This window comes from Amblyomma maculatum, chromosome 1 (assembly GCF_055883805.1).
Source record: "Amblyomma maculatum isolate TAMU_Amacu chromosome 1, ASM5588380v1, whole genome shotgun sequence".
Classification (NCBI taxonomy): Eukaryota; Metazoa; Arthropoda; class Arachnida; order Ixodida; family Ixodidae; genus Amblyomma; species Amblyomma maculatum.
In genome coordinates this window covers 110,536,093-110,557,758 of record NC_139344.1, presented here as the reverse complement: position 1 = coordinate 110,557,758, position 21,666 = coordinate 110,536,093, and the positions used below count along the sequence as shown (strand labels likewise).

General features: G+C 44.7%; 1 protein-coding gene across 4 annotated transcripts; it reads right to left on the bottom strand.

Annotated features, from left to right (window-relative positions):
- Positions 1-5,214: 5,214 nt before the first annotated feature.
- Positions 5,215-18,920, bottom strand: LOC146203495 (cytochrome P450 4c3-like). Of its 4 annotated transcripts, none has more exons than XM_084588793.1 (13): positions 18,764-18,901; positions 18,450-18,527; positions 16,786-17,074; positions 15,327-15,439; positions 14,900-14,985; positions 14,113-14,306; positions 13,636-13,705; positions 10,656-10,782; positions 9,990-10,184; positions 6,424-6,597; positions 6,288-6,354; positions 5,998-6,177; positions 5,215-5,541 (listed from the first exon to the last, which is right to left on the bottom strand). In XM_084588793.1, exons 3-13 carry the CDS (start codon positions 17,054-17,056, stop codon positions 5,384-5,386), a joined length of 1,635 nt encoding a protein of 544 aa, XP_084444919.1. In that variant the 5' UTR covers positions 17,057-17,074; positions 18,450-18,527; positions 18,764-18,901; the 3' UTR covers positions 5,215-5,383. The 4 variants fall into 4 exon arrangements, with proteins under 4 accessions (XP_084444919.1, XP_084444920.1, XP_084444917.1 ...); XM_084588794.1 differs by lacking the exon at positions 18,764-18,901 and adding an exon at positions 18,664-18,699; XM_084588791.1 differs by lacking the exon at positions 18,450-18,527 and having other exon boundaries at positions 18,764-18,920.
- Between the last annotated feature and the right edge of the window lie 2,746 nt (positions 18,921-21,666).

Sequence of the window (21,666 nt, the reverse complement as noted above, 5' to 3'; positions counted from 1 at the left end):
CGGTAAATCTGAACAACGCACATTATTGGTCGGCCTCCAACCCACATTGGGTACGGGGACAAAGACATCAGGTTCGGTGGTCCGCAAATGTATGGTGCGGGATATTTTAAGGACGCATTGTAGTCCTCTACTTTATTGACGGGAACCTCACCGGCAGGAACCACACACAGCGCATCCTAAATGGTATCTTCGTGAACTTCGCCTCAGAACTTCCGCTTAATGTGTTGAAGTTGGTGTGGTTTCAGTATGACGGGGCGCTCACACTCATTCTCTAGTGCTGCGGACGTTTGGGACACGAACTTTCCCAGGCAGCGAATTGGGCGTAGTGAACTGAGTGCTTGGCTACCGAGCTCACCAGACTTATCTCCCTTAGACTTCTTTTTTTTTTTTCTGGGGATAAGTGAAGAATAAGGTTTATAAGACGCAACCCTCCTCCCTTGATAACCTGAAGCATAGAATTACTGCGGCCTTGACAAGCTTTCCGTAGGATATGATTGAGCGCTCTATCCACGAGATGAAATATCGTTCTTTTTTTTTTTTGTGCATTGCCATGTGTAAGGGACCGCCGGGCACAACAGATTAGCGCGGGAAGTCGGGGAAGGTATGCGGCTACCAGCCCAGCCCTGTTCGCGTAGCAGGAGTGTCCGCAGGTGGTTTGCAGGCAGGAGGGCGCCGCGAGGCACCTGGCGAAGCACGCAAAGCCATTTAGGACGACGAGCGTTGCAAGCTGAGTGACAGTCAGTGACGTGGTGATCACCAGCTTGCACGCGCCGTCCTAACCCCGCAGTTGCATGCGATACACACATTCAAGCGGGCACCCAATGGAATGCGGTGGAGAGCGCCTAACAAACGCACTGCACTCGTGACTACAGGCGAGCCGTGGCAGGACCGCTGACCGCTCTTTTCTTTTCCCCCCCTTTTTTTGTACACCGGGTTGAGCGCGCTGTCTCGACTTCGCGGTTGCAGGTGAGACGCTCATTCATGCGATCGCCCGATTGAATGTGGTGGCGAGCACTAATAAAAGCGGTTCACTCGTAAGGACAGCCCAGCTGTGATAGAACCACGGACCACTCTTCTATTTTTTTTTAGCTACGGTACCCATTGACTTGAACGTTGCACCGGCTAGGTGAACGGCCACGTGTACCGCGGAATGTAGGGAGGACGTGACCCTAGGAGTTTGGCGTTTTTTTTTTCTGTTTTTTTTTTTTTTTTTTTTTTTTCAGAGAGAGAGAGGGTTTAGTCCTCTTAAAGTTGAAGGGTAAGCTGTACGTCACAGCGAACCAATCAGGTTGATGTTTGTTGTGATTGGACGTTGTGTAAATTAGGGCTGGACCTCAGGGGGCTAATACCGAGCCCGAGGGCCCAGTCCGAGGTTCTGGGCTAGGTTTAGATGTTCTGCATCGTCGGCTATGCCGAGGTGGGAATATTTCCCAGTTAGCCAGTTCCACCTTGCATCTCTGTTGTAAATGTTGTAAATACTGTGTATATAAATATTCAGTTAATATTCTCGTCAACTCTTGTCTGCAAGTATTCACTTCATACTGTCTCCGACAGGGTGCCTCTGGCGCAAGGAACCTCCGCTGAACCACGTCACCGTCTCTGACGGCGCACCACGGGTGCACAAAGGAAAAGAACGAACCGCTTAACATCACTCCATGGAAGGACAGCTTTTCGAGCACGTGATGTAATGTTCTTGTATTGTGCAAGGGTGATGCAAAGAAATGCGAACAAAGCAGAGCCTAGGCGCTTCATTAATCGTATTTCTTCTCATCGCGCTTTTACTTCTGTGGTTTCTTTTCTTCTTCCTCATGCAGAAATTTTCTGCTGTCTACGAAATATATTTTTATTCATAGATTTTTATTCCTCATGGTTGCACTGTCGAATATGTCGGACACCGCTTTGAAAGGCTCAAGATTAATTTAAATTTAGTCCGCTTAAACGTCATTACTATACGCCTAAATGTCACTAACGTCACAGATAAACGAAAATTGCAAGATGCAAACAGTTCATCACTGTAACCAGTCCAAGTCGTTCACTCAGGCCAAGAAACTCGTTTCCCAATGCGTCAGCCAGTGTCTCAGCTTCGCTTAGGAAGCAAGGCAGCAGGAAAAGGCCGGACAGAGCTCGGCGGGACACAGTACGCCACGTGACTGCCACCTTTAATGGTGCGAGCTGTAAGACCGCACCGGCTTCGAGGCTTCGATTTCACGCGCTGCGAAGACCCAGAATATCTTGCCGCGTAGCGATAAGCAGATTCGCATTTTCGAAATTCTAAAAACGGATATAGTAGCTACGAATCACAAATTGCAAGCTTGCGCCTATCAGCAATAGTTAAAAAGTTCAGTATCAGAATATAATTAAAAACTTTACTAGTTAACATGATTCGCCAGTTTTTTTTTTAACGTAGACCAGCCCCGCAACTACAACGCCGCAAATAGCTTCCCTTTTACTCAAAAACCTTATTTCAAAAAAATTGGAGATCACCTTCCCCGGAACACCCAGTATAATGCACTGTTTCGAAGACCTGACGTCGTGTTTCTATACTTGCCGGTTTACAACAGCGCCCGACAAGCATTCCATAGGTTTATTTGTCTTTTATTTCTTCTCCGAGGCGGATAACACCAAGATCGGCAGCGAATCATGCTTCTGAAGAGCGCGCTTTGATGGCACTGGAAGCAATTAAGTCGATGCAATCGTTCAGTTAAAAAATGACAGGCATAAGGTGTTGTGACCTGCAATGTCAGAGCGTGGAGAAGAGTAGCCGCACCTTGTAATCTCTTAAGCCTTAACACGTGCTCTCCATCTTTACGAGCCAATTGAGCGGCATTTATGGGTTATTGTGTTGTAATTAGTGCCGATGAATGCGAAAAAAAAAGAATCAGTGCAGACTCGAAGAACAAAAGTTGATCTGCATTGTTCCTGGTACAAGATGAAATCTGGGGCGGGCAACACTTTTACGGCATGATGAACGTTACTGTATACTGACACAAGTCCCCCACACCCCGTGAACCCCCTGCGATCAAAAATTGCCGAAGAGAATTTAACGGACGGAAAAAAAACTCGACGATGCCTCAATTAGCAGCATATTTGACTTAAAACAGTCATTCATTGTGATACAGCTGGAGCCTAGCATGATACCTACAAGAGGCAAGTTGTTCTAAATTGAACTGAAGAATATATACCGGTTCGTACAGGCTGAAAGAGACATTGGCCGAACGTTTTCAACGATGCTCAAACAACTAAACTATTTAAGTAACTTCTAAATAGCTCTAAAGTAGCATCGAAGAAGTAACTTCAAAAGAAAATATGGTTTTAGGGTTCCTGGAGCGGTATATATTTTAAAAGAAGTAAAGACCAAGTGAACCCTATTATAAGTTGGGGAGTTGTTTTAAAGCACGGGACTGTACCTGTACTGTACCTGAATAACTGTACCTCCGAATTTTTTAAGGGGTCGCTAGGTGAGTACAGCGACAGTTTATTGCGGAAAAAATTGTCAACGCATGCTGGTTGGTGCATTACCAACCTAGTAACACTATTGACGAAATACTGCGCATTCGGGTGGACCGATGATTGCCTCGGTTTGCCATATAGATCGTCGCCGCATCCATACTAGAATGGCGCGAGCGTCAGCCCTCATTCCCCTGTTGTTGACTGCGAACTCTTTCTACCCATCTTAAAATATCCCACGCAAGCGCACAAGCCACTACCAGCGATCTTATACCCGAGCGGGAAGCTCGAGCTCACGCGCAGCTCAAATAAATGGTGTTCATACCATGCGCTCACCAAGAATGTGCGAATAGTAAAATTGAATAAACAAAATTGTGTGGTATGGTATGGTATGGTATGGTATGGTATGGTATGGTATGGTATGGTATGGTATGGTATGGTATGGTATGGTATGGTATGGTGTGGTATGGTATGGGGTATGGTATGGTATGGGGAGGGGGGGGAAGGGGTATGGCACTGCACATGAAATTTAACACCCCCAGTTTTTCAGTAATATAGGTTTTGTTTTTTGTAACATGCTTGCTATTTGTCTACGTTGAAATAACGCAGCAACGGCCAGCCCGCATCCTGGGACTCAGCAGTAGAGCTCTCTGACCCATGAGCTACCGCCTCGGTACACTTCGGCTTGCCATTCTATTTCCCTAAATGAAAAAGGAACCACCGTCCAAAACGTGTAACCTTGGTGCTAAATAGTAGCATACTTTTGCGGACGATCACTGTCATAACAGTCTATCAAGGTGTGGCCTATAGGTCAAATCTTAGGGCCAACTTAATCGCAGCGACTGCGGGAGCGCATGTAAAATCCGATCGTTGCCAGAAGCCACAATAATTTCTAGTTTTCGTCCAGCTCTTCCTACATGGCCTCGATTAGCTTAGCTTTACCGTCGACCGTCAACTGCGGATTCCTTTCGCCTGTCAACAAAGGATAGGCGTTGTGTAGTACGGTGGCTGCGGAGATCGGCGGGCCTCGAGGCATGCTGGTGCACTTTCGATTCAGGAGGATGTCGTGCTTCTGTGGCGTATTGCAACTTTGCAGCCTGACTTTAATTCTTGTTTCTCTGTTACTGTTTCCGTCTTCAGCCCTTCTTTTCTTCCCCTATATATTCTGGTGTAATCAACTTGAAAGTCATTCTAGTTAACCTATCTGCCGTCCTTTCTCGCTCGCTTCTCTACTCCAAGTTGTGTGTGTTCGTTGCACAGGCCGAGCAGTCAGAAAGAAAAAAAGATCAACAGCTAACGCTGAGTATGCTTGATAACATACTGCGATGCCCAAGACAACTCTGTCAGTTTGAAATGTAAAGTGTCTAGTAGCAGCGAAAAACATATAGATAGTAGAACAAAAACTTATGAAACATATAGATAGCAGAACAATAACTTGTGAAACATGTAGATAGAGAACGATAACATGTGCATTCGAACAATAAGTATAATAGTACGTAGGTGACCTGAACTACCCAGCACAAAATTCTTCAGCACATGCGAAAAGGTTTTGGTGGATCAGTGCTACCTAGAATTAGCTCATCTGTGTGCCGTCCATTACAGCATGCCGAGGCTAATAATCGGCCTGTTCACTATTGTTGTAGGTTGTGTGTACTTGAGTTATCTGTACCTGAAGTGCATTCGTAGATGAACATCTGAACTATTTCTGAGACTGACCGCAAGATATGTTTGCTCAGCGAGTCTTTATTGTTCTCCCTGAGCAAGTGATTTTTGTTAAAAACACTCCGTGCAAAAAATACCGCTATGAGTTCTTCTAAATGCAATATTTACACTGACACTACAGTGTGGTGATGCAGCCCTTGAATCATTGATTATTGGCTCCTCCGAGCAAACATGTAAAATGAGATATTGTAGGTTTGAAGACACGCGAGTGTACTCATCTCGCTGTAAATTGTGCCCTCAAGCCGTTCTTTGGTCTGAGCACCAGCTCTGACACCAGGTAAACTTGGTCCCGCTGATCGAGTGACTTGACCGTGAAACGGCGAAGTATGTTTGCGACTACAATCTTCTCTTCTGATAAGGCGAACTTCTGACCTGTGGCGAGAATAGAAAGAACAAAGTAAGTTTTTGACATAACTCGATCACGCACCGAAAGCCATTCCAGGTATTGGAGCAATGTGCGTGGCTCTAAGTTGTACACAGCAACGAAGTAACGTTTCGCGAGGACTGAAGTTATGGCTGCAGGCGCAAAACAGTTCCTTTGTATGTTAAGAAGAGTGCAAGTGTAGCAAACACCGAAGTTGGACGTTTCATCTTGGTCGTCTCCTCATAGATTCCTAGTCTCTGTTAGTGCTTTGAGCAAGTACGCATGGTTAGTGATGAATATTTGTTGAAAAAAAAAAGTACTAAAGTGCTTTGACAAATTTGCGAATGTACATTTCAGAAAAATTCGAGGTCAGTAACAATAAATGCATGTGATGATGGGAACCGCGATGTTGAAAAGAAATTATGTTAGAAATTGGTGCGTTTAAAACATAGGTTCAATCTCACCAATACAGTTTCGAGGACCAGCGGAGAAGGGAACGTAGGCGTATGGATGTCTACCCTTCACGTTCTCAGGGAAAAACCTTTCAGGGTGGAACTCTTCCGGTTTCGGAAACACGTCTTCATCTCGGTGGAGACAATATGTAGATAGTCTCACAATGGTGCCCTTTGGAAAAGTCGTGCCTCCTTATGAAAGGTAGACGTCACCATTTATTAGAGGTTTCGAGCTTTCTTTTTATTTTACGTTGAAGCATGCAGAAATAAACGAAGGAAGTAAAAAGCTTAAAACGTCATACCGATTTCAAAAGGCTCTTCGCATGCTCTGGTTATAAAACTAACTGACGGGTATAGCCTTTGAGCTTCCTGAAAATAGGGATAAAATAATTAAAACATTTTTTGTGAGCGTATATCATGAAGAATATTTATGCAAACCTTCAGGCAGCATTCGAGGTACTTCATTTCCCTCAAATCTTCGGACGTCACTGGTCGTTGTTTGTCATCTCCGAATATTGCATCCAGCTCATCGTGTATCCGCTTTTGCTCACTTGGGTGGTGACCGATCAAGAACAGAGCCCAGCTGATCCCCATGGCTGTTGTGTCGTGACCCTGCGTTACAGAGGGAAAAACGTCTCTTTACGCAAAAGCAAAGAACAGAGGCTGCGCGAATGTTTTAGGTATTAACAAATTAAGAAGAAATGACGGCCCCTATATTTCTGGAAGCCAGTTTTTGATAACATAACCCAGGAGGTACCTCGCCTGCCTCTTCCATCCACTTGCGACGGGCGCGTTAACGGCTCGATGTAGTGAGTTCGGTCTATAGTGTGCTGGCGGCAGTTTGTGCTACTTTTTCTCAATGCCATCTAGCTGTTGCGCGATGGAATGCGATAATTTATCGCAAAAGAGCAGCGGCGCGTTTCATCAGCTTTGAAAGAGGCACAAAATTGAGTTTTGGAGGCAGGCAAAGAACGAGGCAACAGACATCATGCATTGACAGGGCCTGCTTGTTCTTGATTGTAGACAGAGGTTTTGGTGCATACTTTTGCATTCGCATAATGTTTGGGGAACTAACCAAAACTTGGATTGTTTTATTCTTTTTCTGAACGAAGTGCACTGGAAGGATCACCGATCTTGCGTTCAAATACCCGGATGGCATGAGGTAGCTGGCTGCCCTGTAATTACTTTCTGTTCGCGAGTTAGTGGAGCGAATTATGCTCAAGAAACCGGCTTCTGTCACTAGACGACTCCTAAAAACATGCCAACAGCATGCTCGCTGAATTACAGCAAGATTGAGAGAAGAAGCCGCTTCGAGCGCTGCAGCGTACTAATCAAAAAGCGATCTTGCTGGCATCATTCAAGTTCACTCTTGAAAATTACTTCCCTCTGTATAAACATCATTCGATGTCGGCTTTATCATACCGCTGGTTCTACCAATGCGCACCGCATTTGTGGTTCTGCATTGCACACACATTCTAGGTGGTGTAATTATGCGGGAGGCGTGTTCTCGAAAATAAGTTTACTGTAGAAACGCCTCATGGACCCACTCACGTGTTTATTGTTACCAGCAGATATAAGAAGGCAAGCCCCTGTATACCTTGATAACACGTTTTAGGCGACTGAATAAAGTGACAGGCCGAAATATTGTTTCCCTCGCACCTCGCCTCCTGTAAATTGTTGACTGGGAGATTACTTCTAGCAGTAACATGTCTTCGCCAAGCCGACCGTCATTTAAAAGACACAAACTGAAAATAAGTCTGCCTAATAGAGGAATCCCCGAGCCAAGCATGGCGCGCGTGCGTAGGCTGCGGTCTTCGCTACCGACAGCCTATACTTCTTAGTGATTAATTGGAAGTCGATTTTTAGAAGGGAGTTTAAGAAAAAAACGTATCGATTGAGATCTGCAGTAACCGCATTTACGCGTGCGATATACGTTTCAAACGTTTGGAAGGAATGTAAGGCTTCCTTATAACGAACTGCGCCTGTTTTGGGAACATAACATATCACCGAAGTTCACGTTTGTCGAGTACTTGCAATCATTTTTGCGGGTGCTAAACGCTAATGGAGCATACTGGAGAGCGCCTCTTACTTGATCTTGATCTAAATATGACTAATACACAGTTTGAGGCAAAAACTGTACATCGTCTAACAGCTCCATGAAGCTCCACAAAGAAGAGAGACGGGTTGAAAAGGACGCTTTCCACACCAAACCGATTTTATTTAGGCGCGCCCACCCCCAAGCGTGTATTCTTCAAATCACATTGTTTTGCAAGTGGGGGAGAGGTCTACTGGCAGGCATCAGAAAATGGTAACTCGATTTAACGCAGACGACAAAGTGCACGTATTTGTCCCCTTTTTCTTAGTACCTGTCCTCACGCAGGTACTAAGCAGGTTATTGCCCACTCAGTATAAACCTGCTACCGCGTCTTTGTTTAGAAGTACTCGCAACACTCACACAGACATGCACAAGCATCAAGAGGCGTTTGAAAGAGCTTGGCGGCTTCACAATCGGACGTCCGAATCCATGACAACGAAGGTTGAACGGTGAGAGAAGCACAAGTGGCATGCACGGGATGGTAACTTTTTCTTAGGGAAGGGAGGGGGTGGGGCGGCAGGGACTTAATGGGAGCCCGACCAAAAAAATACAAAGGTAGTACAAAACCCATGAAGCGGTAGTCACGCGATTGCGGACAAACTTTTGAATGCGCCTGTCTGTTCAGAAAAAAACTGACTGCTTTACGTTCTAAGATCGACTTTTATCGACGAATCGTTTTGTTTTTCCCTTTTCATGAGACGTGTGCTATGAAAAGCACTTCGAAAAATTGCGCATTGTTGGGTTCAGCCGCCTCAAGCATTAGATATGAGCTGGGAAGCCGTAGTCGAGGGGTCAGATCCCCATATGTATGCTGCTGAGGTGCGCAGCACAGGGGCGTTTCAGTATATAACCTTCGCTTAAAAATGGCTGCCTATGCTGGTATCGACCCTAATCTTAGGATCACCAGCCAGACGCTAAAGCCACTTAGGCACCGCAGCTGCTCATCAAAGCGTTTTTTATTTCGTACAACTTGAAGTCCTCTATAATATGATTGCGCATTGTTAGACTTAAAAGTGAATCGATAAATGATTCTGTGTTTTATAACTGGCGGAAATCACAAAAGGCGAGGAAGGGTATGTAGAGCGGGTTCATTTTTGCTCTCTCAGCTACAAGAAGCTTCATTTACTTAATATTTTCATTTTACGAGCACGCCAATCACAGCAAGTTAAGGAAGGTAAATGAGGGAGAGCTTTCTTTTCACTGCCGAGCAAACAACCGTGTCACTTTTGTCCCAACAGGCATCTGTTATGTTTTTGTATGTTACGAACGAAGTGGAGGATAAAATAAGAACATAAAACATGGCACTCAGAAAAGTATTTTGGTTTTGCTATTTTTACGGTTACATTGAGATCGTAAATTATTCAACTTTCTGCCTTCTTTAAAAGTTCGTTTCCGAATGGCCTTTTACGATGTCCAATTAACGGCTACCAAAGTATTAAATCTGATGGTACGAAAGTGATGACGGTGGCAGGCTAACTCCTGCACAGAGAAAGCGAAAAACCTTTATGTCAGCCTGTCCCGTTTGCAAGGTACAAAAAATCTACATATAAAGCGCAGATGTGACAGAATCTAAGGATCAATAGACCTGTTTTTCAAGTACTGCAGGAAATCAGCAGTTTTCGTTCTGCAGCAATACTTTTACACCGGCCCTGCAAGGCTAGCGAGACTACTCCCCGCAAAGAGACTGCGCTAGGCCGAGCACGAACATGAAAAATTTAGCTATATGGCCCTGTGTACTGCACATTTTCTGTCAATCAAAACACGGGAAGTTTAATTGCATATACTACTCTTTTATTCCCAGACATTACGACAGCTATCGTGGTTTATGTAGAAGGTTTCATGCTGCTGGAGATATATGCAAGCGATAAATGTCATCCGGTTCATGTATGATCGAGAAAACCGGGCTTACCTCGAACATGAATGTGTCGACTTCCTCCCGTATGTGTTCTTCCGTGATGCTGATTGGGTTCTTCAAGTGTTCAGTAATGAGAAGGTCAAGAAATGGCCTTTTCTGCTTACTTTTTCTCTCGTCATTTGAGTCCCCGTCATGCTTCATTTCAAGGTCACCTTGCTTTCGCAGGACTTCTTTTCTTTCTGCTATCACCTTGTAAAACAAAAGGTTGTCATAACGCTGTTGGGTTAAGGGACTGAGGCGCAAGTGCAGTGTAGAAAGACAACAAAACAAAAATTAACTGGAGACCACTTCTTACGAATTCAATTTTCAACAAAATTACGCAACTGAAAAGTTAATGCGTTGTTTTCAGTTAAATATTCCACTTAGGCCTTGTTCACTACAGGATTTTAACGTGGTTGCCTAGGTTACATCTGTTCCCGCTGGACAGGAAACTTTTTTTACGCTCAGAATGAATAAACTCTGTCCAGTGATGCTGAAACGAGAGAGATGTATGCACTTGCAAACTTTACGGCAACCTTTGGGAAAACCGTTCAGTTCCAGTGACTTCTCTGAATCAGTGCTTGAGACACTCCGTTAACCTCCTTTGGACAGAGGAGGAAGCCCATCGGTACCTTCAATGACAAAAATTGACCAGAGTGAGCACCTTTTTCACACTTGTACCTTTCGCGTGAAGGAGTGGAGTGTGTTAAGGCACTTGTAGTACTCTCTGCCGATGCAACTTCTTTTGAAGACAAATTCAGACACAAAAAGCGGGTTCAGCATTCGCCGTATAAAGAGCTCTCCAAGACTGAAAAAGATTAGAACAAAAATTAAACAATGGCTCAAATTTTATCGACAAAACTTCTTTCATCACTAGCCGCCAGGGAAAAATTATAATTTGGTGCGCAGTTAATGCATATATTGATGTTGATTCTGAGGACGGCGCGAAAGGGACGAGGACAAAAAAGGAACACGCGTCGTCCTCAGAATTAACGTCAGCTATGAACCAACTAGCCCAAACCAAAGTACTTCTTAATGCATACAAGTTCGCGGTCTAAACGGCAGCACGCACTTCGCCGTTGAAATATCGAACGTCTGAACGCACCCTGCACCAGAAAAACACCTGGTTATATATATATATATATATACATATACATATATATATATATAAATATATATATATATATATATATATATATATATATATATATATATATATATATATATATATATATATATATATATATATATATATATATATATATATATATATATATATTGCTACTTAGCTGTATTCGCTGTTCGTGATGAGGATGAAGAAGTGCAACAGACTCCGAGTAGACGACGACGCTGAGTGTTGTGAAATCGGTGCCCTCATCAACGTTAGCTGTGCGGACAGCTTTGGGACTGTAAATCTTCCAAGTAACATCTCTTGGTGGAGGTGAATCTATTCGATCCCCTGTCACAAGCTGGATCTCCGCAGCGGCCGCCACATCGGAACCACCACAATGACTACAGACGCCTCTACCTCTACAGCCGCCGCACCTGCTGTTGTAATGGCCCACCCCCGCGACCCCGTAACCTTCTGCGGGACCGACGACGTCGACGTAGACGACTGGCTAGCCCTATACGAGCGCGTGAGCAAGCACAACAGGTGGGATGCCACACTCATGCTCGCGAATGTAATATTTTACTTGGCTGGGACCGCGCGGGTGTGGTTTGAAACCCACGAAGACGAGCTAACATCTTGGGATATTTTCAAACAGAAGCTCCACGACCTATTCGGAAAGCCTATTGGCCGCCACATTGCCGCCAAAAAAGCGTTCGCCTCTCGCGCCCAAACGTCTACGGTGTCTTATCTCACTTACATCCAAGACGTCCTGTCTCTATGCCGCAAAGTCGACCAAGGCATGCCTGAGGAGGATAAAGTCGGCCATATAGTAAAAGGCATTGCCGACGATGCCTTCAACCTCCTGTTGTGTAGGGATTGCTCCTCCGTGGACTCTGTGCCGACGTTTCGAGATATATATATATATATATATATATATATATATATATATATATATATATATATATATGTGTGTGTGTGTGTGTGTGTGTGTGTGTGTGTGTGTGTGTGTGTGTGTGTGTGTGTGTGTGTGTGTGTGTGTGTGTGTGTGTGTGTGTGTGTGTGCGTGCGTGGGTGTGTGTGGCGTCTCTCATAGCGTCTCCCATAGGAAGGGGGGGGGGGGGGGTACACGGCGCTGCGAACGGTGTGGCAGGATCGCCCGCAGCAATCGGAAAACACGTGCGGGGTCGCAGCCACGGAGGAAGAGAGAGGGACGCCCTCACCGCCACGCAGGAAGAGGGGGGGGGGGGGGGGGGGGGTATACGCAGCGACGATCGGGGGTGGCAAGAAGAGCGCGTGCAGCAATCCGATAACACTTGCGGTCGCCGCCACGGAGGAAGAGGGGGGCTGAAAGGGGGACGGAGCTGGTTCGCCGCGAAACGCAGAAATGACGCCAGAGAGCTGCGCTCTAAAAAATGCGAATGTGTTGCGCTGGAGTCAGCCTCATATACAGTGGCTTTCGCTGCCCAGGAGCAGCTTTATCCTAACGTAGAGTGAGCAGTGAAACGGCATTTTCGATATAAATGAAGATTTTGATGCCTATTAGAGAAATGTTCTATTCTAGCCGTTTTATCCATCTCGTTGATTTAAAAAGAAGTAAGATGCGCCGGAAGAACGAAGAGAGTAGAAACGGCAGTTCCTGTTATATATACGTTTGAAATGAATTAAGAAGAGATGTGGTATTCAAATGCTAACGAATATCTAAAGTATTCAATAATTTGCCATTTGATTTTTCCTGTTGAATTCCTGCTTTATTTTCAACACATGACTTCCCTTTGAAATTTCATTTCAGAACACAAAAGAAAAAAACATTTTATAAAACATTCCATAATTAAATTCATGGTAGTATTTTACTCGAGCAAGCGCGCTCAAATAACTTTTTTTTTGTCCTTCATCAGTAAATGTTTTATTTAAAGAGGTTTGTGAGATGACTCCGAAATTTGTCTCTTGTTTACGACTCACTTGCACAAAGCGTCCTAATTTTACGCCTAAAGTTTGTGCTTGGACAAGGTTTGTTATCCCAGATTTTTAATTGTATTTGGTAAAAATTTTAGCAAAAGTTTTGCAATAGGTAAAGAGTGTCATTCACTCAAGGATAATTATGAATAAGAATTGATCACCTAAACATAATGAAATCATTTTTATGGGCTCTCTATATTACGAACCGAAAAAAAAAAGGCACTGTCTATTCATTATAACAGTACTAATGAGTAAAAAATGCGCAAGAAAGAACGCTTTCAACAAGATACTCAATCTCTGATTGATTTCAAGCTCATTTTCAAGCTGACAACTTACCTCTCTTCAATGAACTCGAACGAATCGAATTTTTTGGATCCAGAAAAATAAAACTTTGTTAACATGTTCTCAAATCTGGCGGAATTAGTGAAGGTTAAATAAATTGCCCCATGTTTTGCTTATTTGCAGTTTTTACGCTCATCACAAACACTTTATTATCCCTGATTTTGATTTCATTTACATTTTATTTCAATTTACCTGGGTAGTTTTATCTCGGTTTGAAGCAAGCGATATGAAGAGACAAGTGGGAGCACTTACCTGTTCACAGCCATCACGTATGGAGAATGTTCGTCATACTGCGCACGAATTGATATTCCCATTATAGTTTCTGGAAAAAAAAATTTGCCTATCTAGGCTTTGATCTTGCTACCTAGGAAGACCAGTTTGACTAGGTGTCTGTTCAGGGCAGTGCGCCGTAACAGGAAAGAATAGGTCCTAGTGGCTGATCTAATATATGTAGCAAACACTGAACTTATTTTTGCAAAAAAAAGTGTTAAAGAATGGTCCCGATTTATCAGTGCTAATTTTCCGTTTTCTCTGATTCATGTTATTGCTAAAGGAGCAACTGAATAGGGTTGCTCAAAATGGATATGAGCTTATAAAAAATATACGCTAGGAGGAGATTCTAAAGTCAAAGCTTGAGTAAATATTAACCTATGCAAAATCTTTAGCATCCTGCAAACAGTGCTCATAGTTTGAGTTTCCTTCACGAATGAAAATAAATTGCCACGTTACCGCAAATAATGTCCAAGGTACACAACGTGACCAGAGGGACAATATCGGTGCAGTTCCCAGGTTGACACATTTTACCGAGCTTGTCGGCAAGTACTGTTGATTGGATGTTTATGGTAGACAAGAAGTCTTCGAGAATGCGGAAGTGGAATGCTGGGGTAAACAGTCGTCTTCTTGTTCTCCATTTATTGCCTTTACTGGGAGAAAGAAATGTTAACAGAATATCGCCACATCGTCATAAGCAGACGTCACATGAGTGTGAATTTAGTCATGTTGCCGAACCTTTGACGCACATTGAAATTAGAACTTAGGCTGGCCTTTAAATGAGCGAGCTCTCCTCTGTTTCGACTCAGAGGCTTGCCGTGTTGTTCGAGTATGCAAGGCAAGCATGAAAGAGTCCGTTGATTATTTGACACTCGAGTTTACGTAAGTCTTGTATTTTGTAAATGGAGCGTGAGGGACAGTCCACAACCAATACTCTCTCTTTTTTGATGGCAGTGTTTGACAATAACACATCAATTTTATTTCCCGCAGATTTGTTTAAATCACGGTTGAAAATTGTTCTTGCGTTGCATTTTCGTTACGGTATATTTTTCTGCCTTTTATTGACAGTTGCTACCGCGTTTTATGTCGGAATTGATAGCTGGCAAATCGCTGCCAGTAAGAGGAACTGCAATATATCCTGCGGTTGACAGACATGACACAAAAGGAATCAGCGAGAAAATAGTAAATCAAAAACAGAGTATCAGGGCTTATTCACGGCAGTTCGCAAACCAATGGTATTACGCACCTTGTAAGTAGGCCTGTTCCCAACCAATTGTGAAGTAGTCCGTACTCCGGTCCCTTCGCAAGAAGCGTATTACTCGAGAGTACCTCCTGCGATAAAGGTGAAAATTGTCAGGAAGGTGCAGGTGACCGTTTTTATAATAATCACACTTGCAGATAATATAAACTAATTTGGGTTTTATCAAAATTGTTGCCTTAACCTGAAATGTCCATTCCTTGTTTATATAACCATAAGTACCTATTTTTATACATTTTAACCCATAATTACAGCCAGAACTTGCCTTAGGTTGAAGAACAAATCACGTGAAAATTTTCAAGGATTAGTTGCTACAACTTGACGCGTCTTTAGCAGTAAGTGTTGGTTAAGTTGCTTTTAGGGCACTCAAAAACTTTGTCATGCTTTCTTAAAGCAAAAGGTAATGACCACTCGCCTCAACAAACTCCGCTCTTTGGAGGCTTACTGATGGCGTTGTACCAATGAAAAACATGTGCATACCGTGTTTCCTGTAGATGCGATGGAATCCGACAACAGCTGAAAACAGTGCTACAAAGAAACAAAACCAAAGGTCGGTTTCTGCTTTATTCAAAATATTTCGCTGATTAGGAACTCAATGGAACCTTGCCAGATGATTGAGCAAGGTTCACATTAACTTAATAACGACAGCATCTTCAAAGGAGCGATATGTCGGCTTTCAAACATATTAACGTTGAGCAAACATATGTTCACGTTAAAAAATAAAATAGAAGTCACAAATTAACACCTCAGAATGCCTTCTGCCTTAGTAGATGCAACGTGCAAAGAGAGTGCTTGAAAGAATGGGCCAAAGAGCTGTGAATACTGGGCTCTCACATATACTGGGCATTTTTAGCTTTCTGTCAAATTTTCTGCTGTATTGACCATTTTCATATAAAGTGTGCTTTGCTAATGAAAAAGGTGTGTTAAAGAAGTGCAAGGTTCTGAATCTAAAAGCAGCCTTCGGAGAAAAATGAACGAACCCTCCTCCCCCCCCCCCCCTCCTTTTTTTTTACATAACGACTGGGCCCTTGGTAATGTTAAGGTACAGCTGAAAGCCATTTTCCGTTAAGTGGTCTTACTTCCTAAACTGGTCTAAATACTTGATATTGATATTGCATGCGGTGGCGTGCGGACATAGACGAGACTTGTTTTCAAAGCAACACATTAGTCAGGACGGTTGGTTGGTTGGTTCACAGGAAGGGAAAGGCGCAGTATCTGTCACACTTGCTCAGTGGACACCTGAACCGCGCCGTAAGGGAAGGGAGGAAGGTGGGAGTGAAAGTGGAAAGAGAGAAAGGGGAGCCGTAGTGGAGGGCTACGGAGTAATTTCGACCACCCGGGGATCTTTAACGTGCGCTGACATCGCACAGCACACGGACGCCACTTCGTTTCGCCTCCATCGAAACGCAGCCGCCGAGGTCGGGTTCGAACCCGGGAACTCCAACTCCGGCACAGTAGTCGGGCGTCTTGCCACTGCGCCACCCCGGCGGGGCAGTCAGGACGGTCTCAACACTTTTGACACACTGCCACTAACAAAGGTTCTAGCACATAACAATGGGAAAGACGGCCTTCGGCGGACCTTTGCACTGCACAGTTACGACACTTCGTCTCTTTGTCGTACCTACATGTAAATATATTGTCATTAAGGTACATACAGAGAGAGGCCCATTTGCAGCTTGGACGTTTGTTCCGCCTGCTGCAGATACCAACTGTAAGCATGTAATAGGCCGTAATAATAATAAAAAGTTGCGAATTGAGAATCAAAGCAATTCTACTAAGTGTATTGGGCGATGCGCTACACAGCGTTTTGTTTCTAATAAAGTGGGTGCAGAGGTTCAGCATCGGCTGAACACTGGCAAACAATGGGCACTCACAACAGCTAAGCAGTTCTGGTCCTGCTTGTTCAGTGCTTTTATGGAGTGCCCACAGGTTCGTGTACGGCAGCGGTTCCCACCTATGTGGCACATTCTTGAGGTTGCGAAGTTTTCTCAGTTGAATCATCTTGACCGCTGTCAAATAAATCACGGCCAGTGAAAACATTGTCAAAAGACCCAAAGCGAGTAGCTTGGCGATGAGCGATATTATTTTAGCTGCTGCACCGGCGGCGGTCAGACCCAAATCGGGGTAAAATGAACCGGTAAACATAGTCAAGCGCCAGCAAATCTGTAAAAGAAATGCAGAAGCAATGAAAAAATGCACCGAACAAATTAAATATAAAGGGTTCCAAAATTTCAAGCGGTCGTATCACCCGAAAAAAAACGGCAATATAAAGCAGTTGAAAGCGCTCAAGGGGACAAATAAAACGGAGATTCAGCGACACTCGCGGAGCGCGGTTTTTTCTTTTCCTTTTGGCGCGCTTTGTTTAGCGCGCTAGCTATTAAAGTGGATTTCTCCTACATATGCGCCTACATCGAGCGTCTCCAATCGCGTGCCTACACCGTGCAAAAGAAAAACATATCCGAGGAAAATGAAAGACTTCAGAAGCAGTCTGAAAAAAACAAGTCACCCTAGAAAGAGAAAAACTGCCACGCTAGAATGCCTCCTTCAAGGACGTCCCTTTTAAGAATGAGAGGCAGTAGCGAGATTTCTCAACGTGGACTGTTAACTGGGCAGACGTGAGCCTGGAACCTGGTAATTAACGGGTAATCATTGTGACTGATGCGGAGAGGAATGCGTTTGCATGTCGGCTGCGAAATCGTGAGCGCTTTTTTGTTGAGGAATGGAGTTCCTTCCCACCCATGCGAATTTACTCCTTTGTTGTCCAGCTGCGATAGACCAAATATTCGCTACTCCGCAGCTCCCTTGCTGCTCAAAGGGTGGTTTGTTGTGCTGGGGAATGTACGTCGTATAAAAGCGACTACGCGTTCGAACGTCGGCTTGCATTTGAAAGCAGCCGCATGCTGTAGCGTTTATGATATTTATAGCACGGATGAGAGTTGAAAACGTCAATTTCCAACGTTCTCATTGCCGCTTCATGGTCTAGCAGCAAAGCGTACTAATTGCAGATTTTCAGACGGAGTTCCATAGACTTCGCGCTCATGGTGCGTCTATACGTCTGAAGTCATTTCTGCTGTACTAGAGGCCATGTTAAGCGTCTTTCGTTTCCTGCCTTATAGAGAGCCAATGTACCTTGTTGGGTGAGTTCGCAACATTGTGAAAGAAACAAATCGCAAAAACAAAATGGGACAGTGGTCAAGTGTGTCGGCTTTATCTCCAGACCCGCTCCATTGGGCTTTTTTTTTCTACAACGGTAGGAGTACATTGGTATTTGGTATGCACTGTCGCAAGTTTTGAAATACTATAGAACCTTAAGAAGGCCGACACCTTTCACGGCAGCCTGTGGCTGTTTCGCAGGCACATCATATCGCTTGATGCAGAGGGACATTCTTTAAAGATATCTGGCCTGACACATGTTTCGGATCAGGTTCGTTCTTGGCAATCATGATTGCCTTTTTCGTTAAATTAACCTAGTTTACCCGGCTGATGTAAGCACTGCCAATGTATTTACAGAACAAAAAAAAATAATAAGACACTTAACCTGGTCAGACCGATGACACTATGCGAAAGCACGGTTTGAATTACCCCCTCCAGGACACGTGGAATGTGGCGTCACAATCTGGCGGGCCAATAAGGAGTTGGGCTCAACATCATTGACAAGGTCATTGCTCGCGTCTGGCATCCGTATGTGATTTCGCACTAAACAGAAAGCCCTCTTCAAGAGCAGCAACAATCATTAGCAATGCAGCTCTCACCTAGCAATGCATGAGAAAACGTGACGAGATTGCCTTCCCTATGGCTGTTACTAGGAGCTTATACCGGACGGAGTGACACGAGCCAAATATTCACACCCACCTTGAACGCTATGGACAATGTGACGGGCACAGCGGTGCAGAAAAGAGCAAGGGTCTTGCAGCAGGAATTCCAGCGCCGCCGAGAGGGACGCGCTTGAAATAATGTTGTTGCCCCAGGCAAGCCAACGACGCAATCGGACACGCGCTGCACACGCGCGCCTTCGGAAGGCGGATCTCGGCAGTGAGAAGGTTAGGCGAAAGCAGCGCCTCCTCTCGTTCGGCAGCTAGACGAAAAACAGCGCGTCTCCTATAGCTTTAAGTGGGCGCTTTCGATGAATGTACCCAGACTGCCAAGAGAGCGATGTCGTTGCGTAATTGAACGCCGCAGAGGAAATGGCTGGAAGAAATGATGAGGAAAATGGAAAGAAGTGCTAGCCTGGCCTCGCATCGTCGCCCTATTGGACCGCGTCGTCCACATCTTGCTCGGTTGCGGCGCACGGTCGCCGCGCACTTGTATGTCAGTTGCAGCGCCAAGGGCGATACGTTGAAGCTAGCGCGGTCGCCTATCGTTATGGCGTGCTGTGTCCTGTGCTTTGCTAGGTGTCTAAAATATCTGCAGAGGCATTCTAGGCTTGGTATCTGCATTCAATACACGATAAATTCTAGCACTCAAACAGCTGCACAGCACAATGTAGTTTACTTGGTTTCTTTTGGGTGCGTGCACGAATAAGAATTCAAACAGAATCGGATACGAATAGTGTAGCTTGACTACCGAATAAAATAGGAATCGAAGCTTCTCACTGATATTTACTTGCCGTAGAAACACACAAGAAGGGCTATCCTTCTAAACATTAGACGAGAAGCGCCGTGACACAACGCTATAAACCAAAGCTGTTATTATACAACATTAAGCTCCATTATAAGGGGTCGCAACGATAAGTGACTGCAATAGCTGTATTACCATCAAGTTCGACCTACATTTTGCTATTTAAGACTAAAAGTTATAAATTAGGGCGATACTCAAGGTCATGAAGTGAACGCTCGTTACGTATGAGACGTGGTCATTGCGATTGGGCATCAATTAATCAAGTTAGAGTTTGCTGGTCTTGTCTTACTCCTGCTGCGCCATCCATGTTTAGAACGCATGCATGACCAGTAATAATGCATCAGAAGAATATGAAGTGCGTTGTGCCGCCGAACCGTTACTTCCGCGTAAACTAATAGCGTCATATTGTGGGAACATCAGGGCGGGCACTACTATTTTATCAAACGTTGAATAAAATAATTAGAGGCCTTGATAACTTCGTGCAAGGTATTCGAAATAGCTACGTTTCTGGTGTAACGCTCCAAGCCACTCAGGCAATGATGGACGTCGTAGTAGAGGGCTTCGCAAATTTTGGCCACCTCGGGTTCTTTCACATGCACAGTGATGACGTAGTACACGGGCACTTTGCTATTCGACCCAACGAAAAGCGAGCGCCACGGCCGGAATTGCACTCGAGTTCTCGGGATCAGCATTCTGGAGCCCTAAATGCTCAGGCATTGCCGCGGGGCCATTCCAAATATATCCGAAAGGTTGAGAACTAATTCGATTCGCTTCAAATAATTTTGAACAAACACTACTTGCTTCGTGCGCGTAATCAACAGGAGGTTATTCGATTCGATATCCGAAAGTTTCTAATTTTGCAATCCCCTATTGTGGAAGCTTGGGCGATTTATTGATCTATTGTTGACACAGTGCACCTGACGGAGGGGTAGAAGACACACGTAGTCAGTACGCACAAACACATGTATGTACGCAAGCACACACACACACACACACACACACACACACACACACACACACACACACACACACACACACACACACACACACACACACACACACACACACACACACACACACACACACACACACACACACACACACACACACACACACACACGCACACACACACACACACACACACACACACACACACACACACACACACACACACACACACACACACACACACACACACACACACACACACACACACACAGCGCCGCGCCCATGCGTGACTATGTCTCCTTGTAGTCCGTGTCCGTTGCGCTGTGTTAACAGTGACGGGCTCCCCTACTTTCCTTTACCAAACCAATGCAACATTTTGCGGCATCTGATAATATTCGGGTCCATAAATATGAGCCCAGACATCAACCAGACCTATCCATGCTGAAAACACTGGCGTCAGTTGCAAAGTCAATAGGCAAAAATCTAGATTTATATATACAACAAAATGATACCTTCTCTTTGTTCCGAGCATGGACGTAAAAAAACTGAGGAGAGAGCTTGACGTCACGTGGCCAACCTTCGCAAGCCAAGCGCCGAGGAAGCCGTTCCCCCCTCCGTTTTTCGCTCTCCCAGTCTCTCCCTATGTTTTGATGTCCGTATGTTTTAATGCGCGCGTCTGCCTTGGCGCGGGCGCGCGGCCATCTGTTGTGGCGAGCATGGGTTATCGCGGCGATTCGCCGGTGCTGCGCGCGCGGCAAACCCTGCGCGGCGCCGATGACTGGGCTTCAAGAATCAAGAGCATTGCCGCGCGCTCCCTCCTTTGTTTTCGTTCCTCCATGGTTCCGAGTGATCGAGTAACGTGTCGTACAAAATACAGCGGCCGCATCGCCGTGGCGTTGAGTAGCCCGTAAGTTCTGACTGATCCGCTCTGACGCGACGTCAGAGACACGTATGGAATGAAAGTAATCAAAAACATGACATTTAACACAAATGACTTCACCTCACTCTAACACTCTAGAACGTAAGGAAACTTTCTCGACATCGCTGTTCGTTTAGAAAACCACCAGTTCAAAACTACGCTTTACAAGAAACCTGGAGACGGCTGCGATACTTCGATTTTTCCTTCGTATCCTTCGAGATAGCCTATGATTTATAGGGAAAACAAATCGCCTTGATATGAAACGACTATG